At 36.3% G+C, this 16161-nt stretch overlaps 1 protein-coding gene across 1 annotated transcript in view; it reads left to right on the forward strand.

Annotated features, from left to right (window-relative positions):
- RRP15 (ribosomal RNA processing 15 homolog) overlaps nucleotides 1–16161 on the forward strand; it is a 40731-nt gene extending 24570 nt beyond the window's left edge. Inside the window, exon 5 of the mRNA XM_036096181.2 lies at nucleotides 14949–16161. Coding sequence (XP_035952074.1) covers nucleotides 14949–15092 — 144 coding nt within the window. The 3' untranslated portion in view covers nucleotides 15093–16161. The remainder of the gene's footprint in view (nucleotides 1–14948) is intronic.

The following is a 16161-nucleotide window of genomic DNA, read 5'->3' on the forward strand; positions in this document are numbered from 1 at the left end:
ACACTTAGCTTTAGTTTTAAAAAGTTATGAAGCAAACATAGTGAAGGCACTTGTTCATTCACTGGACTAACCCAATCTGTGGGTAAAGGTGCTTTGAGTATCTAAAGAAGCATTTTCATTTTATAATATGAATTCTGATGATAAACAGGAAAAGAAGGACCCTTTCTGAGTGGCAGTTCTGTTAAATTTTTACCTTCAAGCTAAAAAATTTCATGAAGAAAGTCATAAATTAGAACAAGTGTTCAGTGCTATTGAAACTAGCCTATTTTGAAATAGAATCTTTGAAAACACTTAAAAAAATGAAATAAGTGTCAGAGAATGAAGTCATAATAAGTAGGCATTTTCACAAGTAGTGAAATCCAAGGGAAAGCAATGGGCAGTCATTGTGCATAGGGGAAGAAAGCCTACCAGTTCTCAATTTTTCACATCCTTTATAATTTCCTTTCCTTTTTCTTCTTTCATAGAGGTTGGGATATCGGGTGTTTGCTGATGGGTGGGAGTCTGGCAAAAGGGATCCTGAGGAAGTAGGTTGGGCTCACATGGTTAAGTCTTCAGTCTTCTGTGAAGGCATTTGGACCTTACCCCTTAGGCATTTGGGAGCCAGTTGTAATTTTTCATCAGGTAAGTGACATGATCAGATTTGATTATTTTTAAGGAAAAGAAGGCTGAAGGATGGAGAGGCTATCAGAAGACCAACCAGTGGGAGGCTGTTGCCATAAAGCAAGAGGGGAAAACCTGAACTAAGGTGTGGGGGGGGTGGGGATTGATGGAAAAGAAGAACCAGGTTGGAGAGGTAGTTTTAAGGTATAGATTGATTTGATTTGGAACTAATACGACTCGGAGGGGTCGGGGAGAGGGGAATTGTGATGACTGCGAGGTTTACAGCTTGGGAGATGCAGAAATGGTGACAGCTTTCACAAAATTGAAACTGTAAAAGGTGGAACATGTTTGGGGGATAAAGGCTTATTTTATTTTATATCCCAGTATAGTTAAACTACAGTATGATATTAGCTTCAGGTGTACGATACAGTGATTCAGCACATCTATACATCACCCAGTGCTCATCACAAGTACACTTCTTAATCCCCATCTCCTATTTCACCTACCTCCCCTCGAGAGATGAAGACTTGTATAAGATGAAGTTGTAATCAGAAATGAGAATGACCGTAAAGAGCAGGTTAAACACAGCAAGTGTGGGGTGAGGCACTTGGTCAGTGCAGGAGACCTGACACAGAGGAGCGGGCTCCCAGAATAGCAGTGTGTATGAAGCCCCTTGTTGCCGAAGCTCATGAGTCCTGTATGTCTTTGTAGGGCCCTAAAATAATTTACTTGTTTACCTAGTCAGGGAAGGTGCATAGTGTATTTTAGAGTTTTTTTCACGTAATTAAATTTAAATGTTTCTAAGTTTAAAGAATTAATTTTCAGTTATTTGGAGAGAATTCTATAATCCAGAACCTGTAAATCCCACTCCTGGGCCAAATAAATGGAAGGCCCATATCGGCTACATACCAACATGTAAGAAGGCACATTGACGGATTCTGTGATGTTGACCCTGAGTGGTTTTTAAAAAGATTAAATTGTATTTAGGACACTTTGTTTAAGGAAGCAACAACAATTTATATTTTATATAAGAAAGGTTCTCATAAAAAATTTCAGTTTTAATCCCTCAGGAATAGTTCTTTCCTTACCCCATTCAGAACACGTAGAGAGATATATTTTCCCGATATGTTGAATAATCAGGATTTAATGTAGAGCCATTATTTTTTCCCCTTACTTTCCAAAGTTGTGGTTATTCCTTTTGCTCTTTTCTTGAAAAGTTGACTAAATCCAGTCAAACTTCTTGGAATTTAAGAGTCTGTTTCCTTAAAGGTGGGACTGAAGCAAATATGATGCATATGATGCATTTTAAATCTGAATCTCAAAAGAGACTATATTAACTGCTGTTAGGAAAGCATTGACTATATGTTACGCAAACTCTTGAATTACAGACTTGCACGGTTTTCATTGATTTGAAATTGCCAATGTATCACATTCACCTTCGGTTATAATGAAGCCACAATAATAATTTTGTAGTAAGGGAAAATGTTAGCTAGTTTCTGTTAGAAAGTAATTTTCTTAGTGATTGCTGGACAACAAATTTCAGTGAAAAATCCCCAGGAGAACAAGTTACTGGGGAAGAAAGGTATATTTTTTTTTCCTGAATTTTGTGATAATGAGCACTTACTTGCAATGTCAAACATAGAGGTAAGTTAGGGGGCTTTGTTTCTCATACATTTTTCATTAATGGCCATCACACAATTCCTTTATAGCTGGGTATTTAGTGGTGGAAATACTTTTGAAATACGTGGCTTCTTTGGTATGTTAGTAACTTAGACCTAGACTCTGCACTGCTGTCTTCTGTTAAAACTACGTTCTGTAGGGTTCAGAAACCTACTGAATTCCTGCTCCTGAAGAAGGAAACCTAGGAATGGAGGGACTCCGCACACAGCTCCCTAGGTGGTCCCCTGGCAGTTTTCAGGATTTAGTTTTTAGCTGGTGTTGGGGAAATGGAAGGCAGGCAACGGGGTAGAGAACGATACTGTCCTTAAATTGCCCCTGCATTGCACGCCAACAGTGTTTTACTCTCACATAAAAGCGGCTCTGGCTGGAATGTGTGGAATTCTAACTTTGTAAATAATTCAGCTTAATGTTTGTTTACTGAAAAGGCCTAAATAGATTAGAGTTTAGACAAAAGAGAGACTCCAAAGTTTGAAATGAGAACGAGCATGATTCTACACATTGCTATTGATGGGAACAGCTTAAAGTCCGTTTCTCAACTCCTTTTAAAATAGGCTGTTTAGCTTTAATGTCGCGTGGTTTCGGATTTGGACAGCAGTTGTAATCAAAGCAAACTTATGTTTGGCACTGTGGTACATACACCATTTTGACATGGGGGAAATATGGGTATAAGGGAAGCATAAGAACTAATTACGGAGCTTCTGTAGAAATCTTAGTTGCTGTTAAAATTACTAATGGTGCCATAGGTCTCCTGGCTCTATCTGAAGAAGTGTTCTATTTGAAGTTGCTGAAGTGGATGTGTGTATAGGATTTTCATCAGTGAGGCTCAGGCTTTTTTTTTTTTTTTTTTTTTTTGTTCGCAGAGTCTTATACTGCATGCTTACACTTTGATGGTGCATTTTTAAAAATTGAAAGAATATGAGTTGGTTGGTCTTTCTTGTTTGAGTTGTGGGCAGATGAGAATGTTGATGGGGGATGTATGAAATATTATATAGTTAGAAAAGGCCACAGACTCTGGAACCAGACTGCCTAGGTTGAAAACGCTTGGTCTGCCATTTACTGCATTTGGGTTACTTACCCACACCGTGCCTCAAGTTTCTTAGTGTTTAAGATAATCATTCTGGTAGCAATAACCACCTCACAGAGATAACTGTAAGAGTCAAGGGAGTTAGTACAGGTGAAGTACTTAGAACAGTGCCTGGCACAGTGCTTTGTAAATGTTTGCAGTTATTTTTATTTTGTGTTCCTTATATTTAGTTCTATTTTTCCTAACAGATAGTAGTCAAAGATGAATCTAAAGTTGGAAACCAATTTGAAAAGAACCTGTTACTATTTATGAATTACTGGATAATCCAAAAAATATCCAATAATTTAATAAAAATTACGCTTAGATTTGGAAAATTCTCATTTTAGGTGCATCTAGCCTAGTGATGCAAATTGTCACACAATAATGAACCTAGATTTTGAGGACCTAGAAATTTGTCCACTTTCTCTTCCCCATTTTAAGCTATGCTTAAGCTAACTCTGTTACTTACAAGATTTTACTTACCAAGGAAAGTTTGGTTTCTCAATGGTTGCTTTCATACTACAATATTTGAATGTTCTCATCTTTGTGATAGTGTGTAGAAACATCTTTAGAAGATTCCAGATGTCCCTAGTTGGGGATTCTGTGCATATACGTGACGACTCGGGGCATTAGTAAGTAGGAGTGGTGGTAGAGGGACTGGGAGGGGCCTTGCTAGTGTTTGCTTTGTGCCAGGTACTCTGAGAGGTGTTTTTATATAGTTACCATTTTAAGAAATACTAGAATTCTCATTTTAGAGGTGAGAAACCCCAAATCAGAAATACTAAGTGACTTGCCCCAGGTCACATTGATAGTAGTTGGTGGAATCTGGATTAAATCCCAATCCACATTGCTCCAAAATCACTATCAGCCATTTGTGCCTGCTACTTAAAAAGATCCTTCATGAGAAGCAGAACTGAAAACTGGGTTTCCCTTCTCTCACCTCTGAGCTAGAAGAGGTGGGGCTGGCTAATGAGCCACAGTGTCACCCTCGGAGGCTCAAAGGAGAATGGTGAGAGAGGTGGCTTGCAGTCTGAGTTTCCCTGGGTCTCACAGCCCCTTCATTGGAGCAGCGCGTGGAGACTGATAAATTTTTGAATCTCATTTCTCAAAACTGTTTAGGAAGATAAAATATTACCATAGTAAAACATTTCAGAATCATGAAACAAACTCATTAAACTCATTTAAGGAATTCTTTATAAGTTCACTGTTAGAATTGTCTTTCTATTCTTTTATCAAGGACTTAATTAAAATTTATTGGATATCAAATGCATCCTGTATTTAATCATGCTTGCCTAATAGAAATTTTAGAATCCTTGTTTTTTTTCCCCAGTTACTTTATAGGAATTTTTGAACAGGAAGAAAGTATGAAAGACCAGTATTTCTATCACCTAGGTTCTAGAATTGTTGACACTTGTCCATGTGTTTGTTTTACAGAGCAGTCTGCCTGTCTTCATCTCCATCTAGTTTTTGTTTGTTTGGGGGTGATGATTTGAAGGTGCTAATACCCATACTGTCCAGGAAATTCTTTTTTTTAAAACAGCTTTATTGAGATAAAATTCACATATCATACAGTTCCGAAGATTCATTTATAACTACACCAGTTGTCGTGAAGAATGAGTCCAGTTCTGAATCTGTCTGATTGTTTCATCATGATTTTCAGCTTGCTCCTCTGTGCCCTTTTACTGTAAGTGGAAAGTTAGGACGAAAGGTTAGGATTTAGGTTAAACTTTTTTTGGCATAAACTGTTTCATAGGTATAATACTTGTATGCTATCACATCAGGAGACACATTATCAGAATGTCCCATGTTAGTGATGGGGGTTTTTCATTTGGTTAAAGTGGTAATAAATGTTTCCTTAGTAAAGGTGCATTTTCCTCTCTACAGTTAGGAAGTAATTTCCTGGGATGAATAATTTGAAAGGAGCAAATACACCTTTCCTCATCTATCTTTTGCCTTTTAGCATCAATTGATGATCCTTGTTTAAAACAGTTAAATGTTATTGGAATTTACAGAATGGTGTTTTTTCATTTATTTTCTATTTTTCTAGGGTTAAATTTAAGTTCCAAAAGATGGGGGTTAATGTACCTTTCCTTTTAATTACCACTTTCCAGAGTAAGGAGTTGTCTTAACAGTCATCTCCAGTGCTGGCAAGTGAACCTTCCCCCCGCCCACCCCCACCTTTTTGTCTTTGTCTTTGTTTAATATCATGGACGTAGGAATGTCTAGTTGTTCAATATTTTAGAGTCATTGTGCTTTTTTTTTGATGCTTAAATTCACAAATGTGACGACAGGAACCAATGCAAAGTAGCTTCTTGTGCCCTTTTGACATGACCTCATTTTTCTTGGGGTACTTTCTTGCTTTCTGGGACACAAGCTTTCAGACTGAACCTTGTACTTTCTGTGGCCCAGACCTGGATTCACCCATTTTTCCAGGGAACTCTAGTGAGGACAGTCCATTTATTTTTAGATCTTTTGTTGATTTTCATAGGTAGATTGATGGTATGCATATTTTTACTAGATACAACAATTTTGTTTATGTAACATTTCATAGTTTTACAGAGAACTTTTACATGTTTTCTCACTTAAGCTTTTTAACAAATTTATATTAAAACATCAGTGTCTATTTTCTAGATGAATTTACAGCTCTACTAATTTGTTTATAAGTCTGAATTCTCATCTGTGTACTATATAACGAGGTTGATAAAAGAACAAAGATATGCTTTAAGAGTTGAACTGGCAGAGTGTATTCTCAATGTTTCAAGCTCCTAATTGAGTCTAAAAATATATAGAGCACTTGTGTCAAAAGGCTCCTTGAGGTGTTACATTTGACTTTTAGGCAGTTTAGTCAACTTTAACTTACTAACAATTCGTAAGAGATTATAAACAATGAGGAACATCTGGATTGCTTGAATGTTTCCTCAAACTTAACTCTGTGAATTCAGATGTATAGATAGCAAGTTAGAATGGAAGCCGCCAGATAGATCCACGTTGAGCAAAGGCATAAGTATTTAGTACATGGTAAAATCCAGGGCAGCATTGAAATTAAAACAAAAAATAGTGCAGCAGATAAAAAAAAAACATCGAAGAAGCGTATTTTTTAGGAGTGTTAGGCCTGAATTCTTGGAAAGCTACACAGAATTAGGTTTTCTTAGAGAACTCTCTACATTTAACAAGTGCTTGGACTATAACTAAAGGTGACAAAATTTCAGCATCTTAATCATTTTTCCTTAGATAGCCTACTAAATGCTTTTCTAGCTTGTTTGGATCTTATAAGTTACCCATTTAAGTTTGTAAACTGTACAGGAATCTGGATACTATACAATAGTTAACAAAAACAAAGCCCAAATGGGCTTGTTGCCTGGAATACTGTCCTAGTAAAACAGTTACAATGAACTAAAACAAGTGTGTGAAGAAATGAAGAAGGCACAAATTGATCGAGACAATTAGGAATTGCTTATTAAGAATTCTTTGAGAATCAGAGAGAAGTTGAATTTGTACTGATATGGGATCTTCCATATAACCTTGAATCTGTACGTTCTTCATTAGAACTCTTGTACATTCCAGATTGAAAATTTCAACCCTTTCTGATTAAATTTTCAATCCATAGGGCACCTGGGTGGCTCAACTGGTTAAGCGTCTGCTTTTGGCTTAGGTCATGATCCCAGCGTCCTGGTATCGAGTCCTGCATCAGGCTCCCTGCTGAGTGGGGAGTCTACTTCTCCCTCTTCCTCTGCCTTTCCACCCCCTGCTCGTGCTCTCTCTCTTGCTCTCTCTCAAATGAATAAATAAAATCTTTAAAAAATAAATAAATATAAAAACTCCTACAGAGTTACAGAAAGGTGAAAAGAATAAGCATCTACCCGCTCTCTCTGCTTTCTCTTTCAAACAAACAAACAAACAAAAATAAATAAATAAATAAATAAATTTCAATCCTTTATGGTTAGTGGGATGCTTTAATGTCTGGCATGATGACAAAATCATAGATGTTCTTATTCAAATTCTAAAAATATGGGGCTGTAGTTCAGTTCTGTTGCTTTCTACCAGAATAAATCTTTTTATAAAGGGATTTCCCATACATCCTTCATTTCTCTGGCAGAACTTTCAGATAGGCTTTAATCAGTTGGAGGGGAGATTACTAACTACAACTATAAATAGCTTTATAAAAAATTTGCAACAATAAAGGTATTAAGATGAATTTAGCCAGTGTGTTAAGAACCTTTTTTAATTTAGGTGAAACTAAATTAAAATGAAAACTGAACGTTCTTAGGGAAAGCAATGAAATCACAACTATTGCTGATTGCTAAATATAGATGTGATTATACTGTTTATTGTTTTAGGATTTGACTTTAATTTTCCCCTTCAGAATTGAAATGAGGTTAAGCTCTTAATTATTTGGTATTAGACTAATGAATAATTCCAAACCTCTGTTTTCAGTTTTCTTTTCAGTAGCTGCCAATGTATGTTTGAACCTTGAAATGGAAGCTGATTAACATTTTTAAGGGTTGTCTTCCTCTTCAGAATTGACACAGACTGCTTCTGTATGATCTTGATTAAATATTTGTATAAAACCAGGCCAATGAGGGTAGGGACTATATTATTTCCTTGCATCATGTGGTTTTCATTAAGTTTTTGCATTTAATCAGTTTTACTTTTCATTTGATGTAGGCCCAGAGAGTTATCTTGTAGGTTGCTTTAGGTCATTGAATTAGTACTGCTTTGCAACAACACTGACAGGCTTCACAAGCTGCTCAATTTTGATCGTTCCAATCTATGCTTAACGTTAATACAACTTCCATCTGATGATGGTAAATATCTGTGCGTAACCTATATAGTATGGTTAACTGTATCTTGCAGTATATCTATACCAAGGTTAAGGGGAGTATCTTTAATTTATTCTTTCAAGACCTGGACCTCTGAACTTTCTGATTTTCAGTGTTGTAATCAATAGTTAACTGTGATTCAAATCCAGAACTCTGTTGGTTTTCATTCCTTTTATAAAAGTAATGCATCAAATTACCACTACCTCCATTTTACAAGCAAGACAAAAAATCCTAATTCTCACGATGTCTTAACATGTAATGAAATCTATTTAGGAATCGCCCTAGGCAAGTGTTTCCAGTGAATGACACATTTAGAATTTCCCTCAGCCTTCTTCTTTTCTTATATTAATTTCTGATCCACCTTTTCTTTGTGGATGGTCCAAGTATTCAGAAAATTTTTATACTTAATGATAAATCATCTTTATAGAAAAGATACAGTAAATTGATATTATGTAAATCTGTTTAATGTAATTTTCCCAAGTTCTGACTTTTATTTATTTATTTTTAAGTTTTATTTATTTATTTGAGAGAGAGTGAGAGAGAGCATGAGCAGAGGGAGAGGGAGAAGCAGACTCCCTGCTGAGCAGGGAGCCCAGTATGGGAGCCCAGGACCCTAGAATCATGACCTGAGCCAAAGGCAGACACTTAACTGACTGAGCCACCCAGGCACCGCCCCCCCAAGTTCTGACTTTTATAGAAATTATCTTAAACATATTCAGTCATTTTCAGTGTATTTTAGTACTCATTCTCCTGTGTAATTTATAGGTTATAACAGGTGATGTAGTAATATATAGTATTCTTACTAAGTTTTAGAGCAGTATCGTATTATGGAAAGAACTTAGACATTGGGATCATGGATTTGGGTTTGAGTATTGACTCAGCCATTTATTAACTGAAGTTGAGTAAGTTGCTTCACTTCTTTGAGCCTTAGTTTCCTTCTATAAGATGAGAAAGATTGTTGCTTTCTGGCTAGGAATCTTGAGAGGATTAGAAATAAGGCAGTATTATGTAAACTCTGGTACATAATAGTTTCATATTATAATTCATGTTTTTAACATTTTTTTCATTTGAATAAATTGGAAAGGGAAACAGAATCATAGTTAATAAAACCGGAAGGGTATCTTGGGGGAGATTTTTTGGGAAGATCTTAGAGGAGGCTTACAAAACTTAGAATTTGTGGAAATGATCAAGGAATAGTTTGTTTTCTCATTACTTGCTGTCCTCCTTTTCCCTATTTAAATCAATTTTTACTTATCCATGTGGTTTAAAAGGCCAGATTTTGCCAAAAGGATTATTAATAAATGGTTTTCTGCCTTATTCTGCCTATTCTTCATGGCTCCTACCCCAGGACAACCACTTTTTACTCCTTTAGCTGGTTATATTGGCATTTATGCATCTCTGTATTCTTAACTTGTTTCCTTTCTATTTGTTTTTCCTTGAGTTAATAATTGCCTTGATTTTCATATGTAACTTCCTTAGTTTATTTAGTTTTTCAAAATCAAATTACCTCAGGTAATATATTTTTGAGATATTCTCTCCTAGAGTCCCCCATTCTCCTTTTTCTGGGCTGATTGCTCTCTTGGCCTGCTTCACAGTTGTCATCCTGGGATTTATATTTTTTGTGATCCTTGGAATTTCTCCTGGATTGGATTTCATATTTACTGGATCTCATTTCTTCTTTCTTGGTTTATTCCCACTGTTTTGGTAAAGCATATCTTCCAGTGTTTTTCTCAGGTTAAAACGATGGTGCCATGTTCCAGAATGTCTATATGCCCAATGCTCAGTTACCATGCTGGAGTCTCCATTTCTCTCATCCTGGAAATCCCCTTCTCTTTCCTGTGTTGGATTGCCTACTTTGTCTATCCTGTGTCTTTCTCTTCTTGGTTTATTCTTCGTTTTTGTGGAGGACATTCTCAGTAGTTTCCCAAGATAGGCTTAATTAGAAGTAAACTTTTGGGTACCTTATATGTATGAAAGTACCTCTGTTCTGTCCTCGTACTTGAATAATGGTGTATCTGAGTATTGAATTTTAAACTGGAAATTATTTTTCTTCAGCATTTTGAAAGAATGGGTCTCATGCTTTCTTGCTTCTAGGGTTGCTCATAGGAAAATCAGTATCTCTTTTGATTCCTGGTCATCTCTAAGTATGTGACTTGTTTGTTCTCTTTCTGAAAGCTTAGGATATTCTTTTAGTACCTATTATTCTGAAATTTTACACGATGTCCTTGATGTGACTTGGTTTTTCTTTTGTGTTTTGGACATTCAGGAGGGCTCTTTTTATTCTGGAAGTGTGTATCCTTTACTTTTGGGAAATTTTCTTGAAGTATTTCATTGATTTTCCTCCCCTCCATATTTGCATTCTCTCTGCATAATTGTTATTGTATGTTGAACCTCCTGGACTGGTCCTGCAGTTATCTTACTTCTATTTTCCATCACTTGTTTCTTTTTACTCTATTTTCTGGGTGATTTCCTCAGCTTTACCTTCTCACCCTTGTATTGATGTTTTATTTCTGCCATAATGTTTTTAATTTCAAGCTCCTTGTTATTCTTTTAATGTTTCTTTTTAAATAGCAAGTGCTTTTGTTTTGTGGGTGCACTATAATCTCCTAACTCTTTGAGGATATTAATGGTATTTTTGCCTAAATTTTCTTCTCTTTGGACAGTTTTGTTTTCCTATAAGGTGCTTTCTAATATATAATTTCTAATATAATTTTGTGTTTGTTATTCTCTCTTTTCTTTCTGATAGTCCTTGGTTGTCTGTTCATGATTTAGAACAAATAATCCCAAAGAGACCATGAAGTTGTGAGCATGTGGATGTTGTCCATGTGACAGGAGCTTTAGTGTAGCATTCTCTCCATGGGTTATTAGCGACTGGCCAGATTTTCTCTAGAGTATTCCTGATCTCCTGCCTGAAGGAAAAGGTCTGCCTCCCAGCATTTTGGGGAGCCCAAAGTGAGAAGAGGGTTGGGACTTATTATCGGGGCGGGGGGATGGGGGTGTGTGACTTAACCTTCTGTTTCTGGTACTATGGCTGTGCCTTCATCGGTGCTTAGCCCACTACCTCTCCAGAGGCTAAACCTTCAGTCTTCCACCCAGCTGCTGTGGATGGGGAAGGGGATCCGGAGATCTGGTTGTTTCTCAACATAAGGTTCACCCAGTTCTCTTTAGTTTGATCCTTCTATTCCTACCCTCACTTCCAAAAGTACCCACTGAATGCTAGTTCCTGGGGGTTTGGTTTGTTCGTTCGTTTCTTGAAGATTCTGCCGTGTAAATTGGGTTGGTTACAGCTTGACAGTTGCAGTCTTAGGAGTCAGCTTTCTTGGGTTTGCCAAGACAGTCTCTTCTAGTCCATCTTGCTTCCACACTGTTGATGTTGGATCTTTTCCTTGTGGATTATATCTTTAAAATAATAAGTCACTTTTCTGTTGTTTTATTGAGTTTTGCAGTTGAGCAAGACTAGTTGTTTATGTTCAAACTGCCACCTTATGTGGACTCTCCCCCTTCCCCCACCTTTTTTCTTGGCTGTGTATTTCTTTAGCAAGTGTAGGCATAGAAAGTAAAGGGTCATCCTGTTGCCTTTAAAACAGAGTTTTTCTTGAGCTGCCATCAGGACAAATATTATAAAAAATACCTGTTTTTAAAATATATTAACCCATACTTGTTTGTACTGAGTTTTCTATTGTTTTTTTATCTCCATATTGTTGCTTCACAGTATAAAAATACCACTGTATCTTAATCTCAGGAAACAAACTGAGGGTTGCTGGAGTGGTGGGGGGTGGGAGGGATGGAGTGGCTGGGTGATAGACATTGGGGAGGGTATGTGCTATGGTGAGTGCTGTGAATTGTGTAAGATTGATGAATCACAGATCTGTACCTCTGAAACAAATAATATATTATATGTTAAAAAAAAAAGAAGATAGTAGGAAGGGAGAAATGAAGGGGGGGAAATCAGAGGGGGAGACGAACCATGAGAGACGATGGACTCTGAGAAACAAACTGAGGGTTCTAGAGGGGAGGGGGGTGGGGGGATGGGTTAGCCTGGTGATGGGTATTAAAGAGGGCACGTTCTGCATGGAGCACTGGGTGTTATACGCAAACAATGAATCATGGAACACTACTAATTTATGGTGATTAACATAACATAATAAAATTAAAAAAAAATTAAAAAAAATACCACTGTAATGTGAGAGCTTGGATGATGGCAATTGATAAAACATCCCGTGAGGTGTCTTAACATTGGATTTCCAGAATCTAAAATCTTTCCTCTCTCAGCCATAATGTGTACTTGGTCTTGTAGCAGTGAATGAAACTCACTAAGAAATATTTGTTCTTTTATAGACTGGTGGTTCTCAGACCGCGGCCAGTATCAGAAGCACTGGATGGCTTATTAAAAGAGATTGCTGGGCTCTAGCCCCCAGCGTTTCTGATTTAGGAGGTCTGGAATGGGGCCTGAGATTTTCATTTTCTAACAAGTGATACTAATGCTAGTGCTGCTGGTCTGGGGACCACACTTGGAAAATTACTGATACAGACAGTCGATTGCTGAAAAAACAAAAATGGTACCACCAGAATCCCCCAACAAAGCTTTACTTCATTGTTACTCTTCAAATCAGACCGTTGAGAGATGCTTCTCTTTGCCTGAGATACTAAACATGTAAACATCATAATTTGTCTTTCAAGACAAAGCGGGCCGGGCAGTTGGTCTCAATATTTTAATTAATGAGTCCTTTCCTTTGGTCCACTATGGATCTTTTCTTTCTTTCTGAACTACCTGTTGAAGGCTTTGTTCCTGTTCTACCCTTCTTCCCTCCCTCCTTTATTTTGGTGCTAACAGCTTTTATGGTGCTGCCTGGTAGAGGAGTAACTCAGAGTCCCGCGGAAGTGGGCTGTCAGGATGTGCTCTCATGTGGAAACAGTCTGCATTGAGCTCAGGCATGAGAGGTCTGCCTTCTGTGGTTGGCGGCATGTTGATAATAGCGCTTTGGGTGCAGGTGTCTGAACATGGAAGCTTACCACTGAGATGGTGCATATTCATATGTAAACACAAACGTTAATGTCAGGGTTAAGTCTTTACTAGTCAGTAACTTGCATATGACTATACCAGGAAGCATACACTTTTTAGAATTTACTTGAAAACTTTGATTAATTTGGCAGCAGAGGTGTTTTCATTATTGCATCTAAGTGGTTCTCTTCAAGGGAACAGCTCTTTCTCTTACTTAAGGTGAGGAGATTGGCAAAGAAAACTTGAGTTGAATCAAAGAAAATAGCCTTTTATCCAGTTACGTAACTAAATCTAACAGAAGCAAGAATAGTTTTAGGAAGGTAGGTTTGATATTGTAGAAATGAGGGATGAGAAGGTGTTAGCATACTCCATGAGGAGAGTTATAAATTCCCTTCTTACTTGCTTACTCCCATATCAGTGTGGCTGATGAGAAGCTTTGCAATTGTTTTACTGTTGGTTTTTAACTAACAGATATTTTTTCTTTCTTCACGTTGGTTAAATTATAGTACAAAGTGTGCTGTTTGACTTAAGTCAATTCTGAAATCTTTGCTCACATTTATATACTCTCCAGTCTTTAGATTATATTTAGGTACAAGCTTTGCTTGATTCTTTGATCCCAGGAAGACAGGGGTAATCCAATGGGATATTTTTTCTGTTTTGTAATAGTGTCCTTTTTTTTCTAAACGGAATGACTGTTTCAGGGCTCTGTTTTTTAAAAATAAAAGGTACCTTCAGCAGAATTAGATAAATAATCTCTTGTAACCTAGAAAATGTCTTTAATATCTTTTCTCTTTAAAATTGCTTTTTATATGGTTAATAGTTCCCATAAAGATAACACTTTCTGGCCAAATATCATGGGTTCTTGCATAATTAGGGAGTTTTCCAACATTGTCTTTTATGAATGATATAAATAGGAAGGCATAGACTGTTAGCTCCAGGAAGACAGGGACTTAGTTTTGTTCATGAATGTATTTCCAACACTAAGAACAGTGCTTGATACACAGTTCTCATATTTGTGGAATGAAGGAAAGAAATCCCGGAGCTTAAAAGTTCTGCATATATTGTATTACTTAATACCACAAGGTGGTGCTGTTGTACCATGAAATGCAAGGCTGTAATTCTTAGGCTGTCATATAGTTTTATGTAAATCCTATAGATAAGCAAAATGAATTGACTACCTAGTATGTTTATTGCCTCCTTCAGTTATTTATCGTTTTAGCATGTGATTAGTCTTTTGATTACATGATTAGGTCAGGCAGTGAGATCATAACCTAAATAAAGAACATTTGGTTCACATTTTTATCTAATGTTAAATGAGATAACATCTATAAAAACCTAGCACAGTACCAAGTTAGTCTCCTTTTCTCTCTTTTATTTTGTGTGATACGCCTTTGTTAAATATTTATTTGTTTTAAAATAATTTGCCAGAATTTTTCTAATAAATCATCACTAAATGTTATATTTAAGTCTGTATTGATTTCCAGATTTTAAAAATTGATAGCAAACCTAGATTTTACTATATTCCCTCCCCCTGCCAAAAAAAAAAATTTTTTTTTTTTTTTTTGCTTCCATGATTCTTTTATGGGGTTAAAAGTAGTTTATTAACATATAGCTCTAATACATATTTGTGTCTATATCAAAGTGTATAAATTAAACTATGATTTGTCTTGTTTTCATTCCTTTTATGAAATTAAGTGTTGATAAGTTTGTTTTGTAGCTTGGGCTTTTTTATTTCCTTATGATTAAATTGCCTTTTGATGTTTTTTTCTGTAATTGTCCTCAGGCTGAAATGAAATCAGAAGAGGGCCCTGGATGGACAATCTTACGTGATGATTTCATGATGGGAGCGTCCATGAAAGACTGGGACAAAGAAAGTGATGGTGCGGATAACAGTGAGCCAGGGTCTGGGAGCGACTCGGATACATAAGATTGTAGAGGAAACACAGCATACAATCATTCTTTTTTTCCTAGAAAAATACTTTGTGCTTTCAAAGGTCTGTGGCTAATGAAGCTATCATTTGTAGAAAGCCAAAAGACTTTTACTATTACCAACTTTGGTGTTTTCTCTTTTCATGAAAACTTTGTTAAATTAGGTTTCTCAAACCTTGTATAATTTTAAGCATTGTTTCTCAAACATTTGTAAAAAGAAGTATTTCTGCTTAACCAGCGAGATGCACATTTTGCCTGGATCATTATAAGTTTACGTATTGGTCATGGATATTGGTATTTTGTTTCAGTATCACCAGTTTCTAGAAATGCAGTGCTTTTCATAATTAAAATGAACTCCTTGAAGTTAATATTTTTCAGCTTTCCAACTTACTGGTCCTATGTGTTTGTGCTTTTGTGAGGGGAATTTTTGGTATTTGTTTTGGTGAGCTATTGAGAAACCTATGTAGTGAAATTTAAAATGATAGTATTTCTGATTCAGGGTGATAATTTCATTTTTAGAACTCCTGGTAAATAAGATTTAAGAAACACACCAAGTCTCTACTTTTCTATTATGTCCTTTTATATGCTAAAACATATATAAGTGTTACGTTATTTTTGTATGAGAAATTTACTGAGGTAGAAATTCTCATGTTTAACTTATGCAGTGAGGCATAATTTCTTAGAAAGCATATTTGACATGTTTTAGGCTCTCCCCTCCCCCAGCTTTTCCCTAATATTTGAGTTAGCTTAAATTCTCTTTTATGGTTTGACTGGCCAGTGAATTGATAAGAGTTTGACTGCAGGTGGTCTGCACCAGAATACTCCCATCTGTTTGTGGATTTGGTTCCTTATGTTCCCTTAAAGATGATTAAATTGGGTGACTTAGTATCTGGATGTTAAACAAAAAGAAGTAAGACTGTTGAATATAATTCCAAAATTTCTTTGCGACTAGGTCTAAGATCTAAAGTTTATAAAGGAATTGTTTAATAAATGTGATCTGTTCCTTTTAAAAAAGGGATCCATTCCTTTTCCCATCTTTCCATAATAAAAATCATTCCCTTCTACTA

The sequence above is a fragment of the Halichoerus grypus genome, chromosome 7 (assembly GCF_964656455.1).
Source record: "Halichoerus grypus chromosome 7, mHalGry1.hap1.1, whole genome shotgun sequence".
In the NCBI taxonomy this organism is placed as follows: domain Eukaryota; kingdom Metazoa; phylum Chordata; class Mammalia; order Carnivora; family Phocidae; genus Halichoerus; species Halichoerus grypus.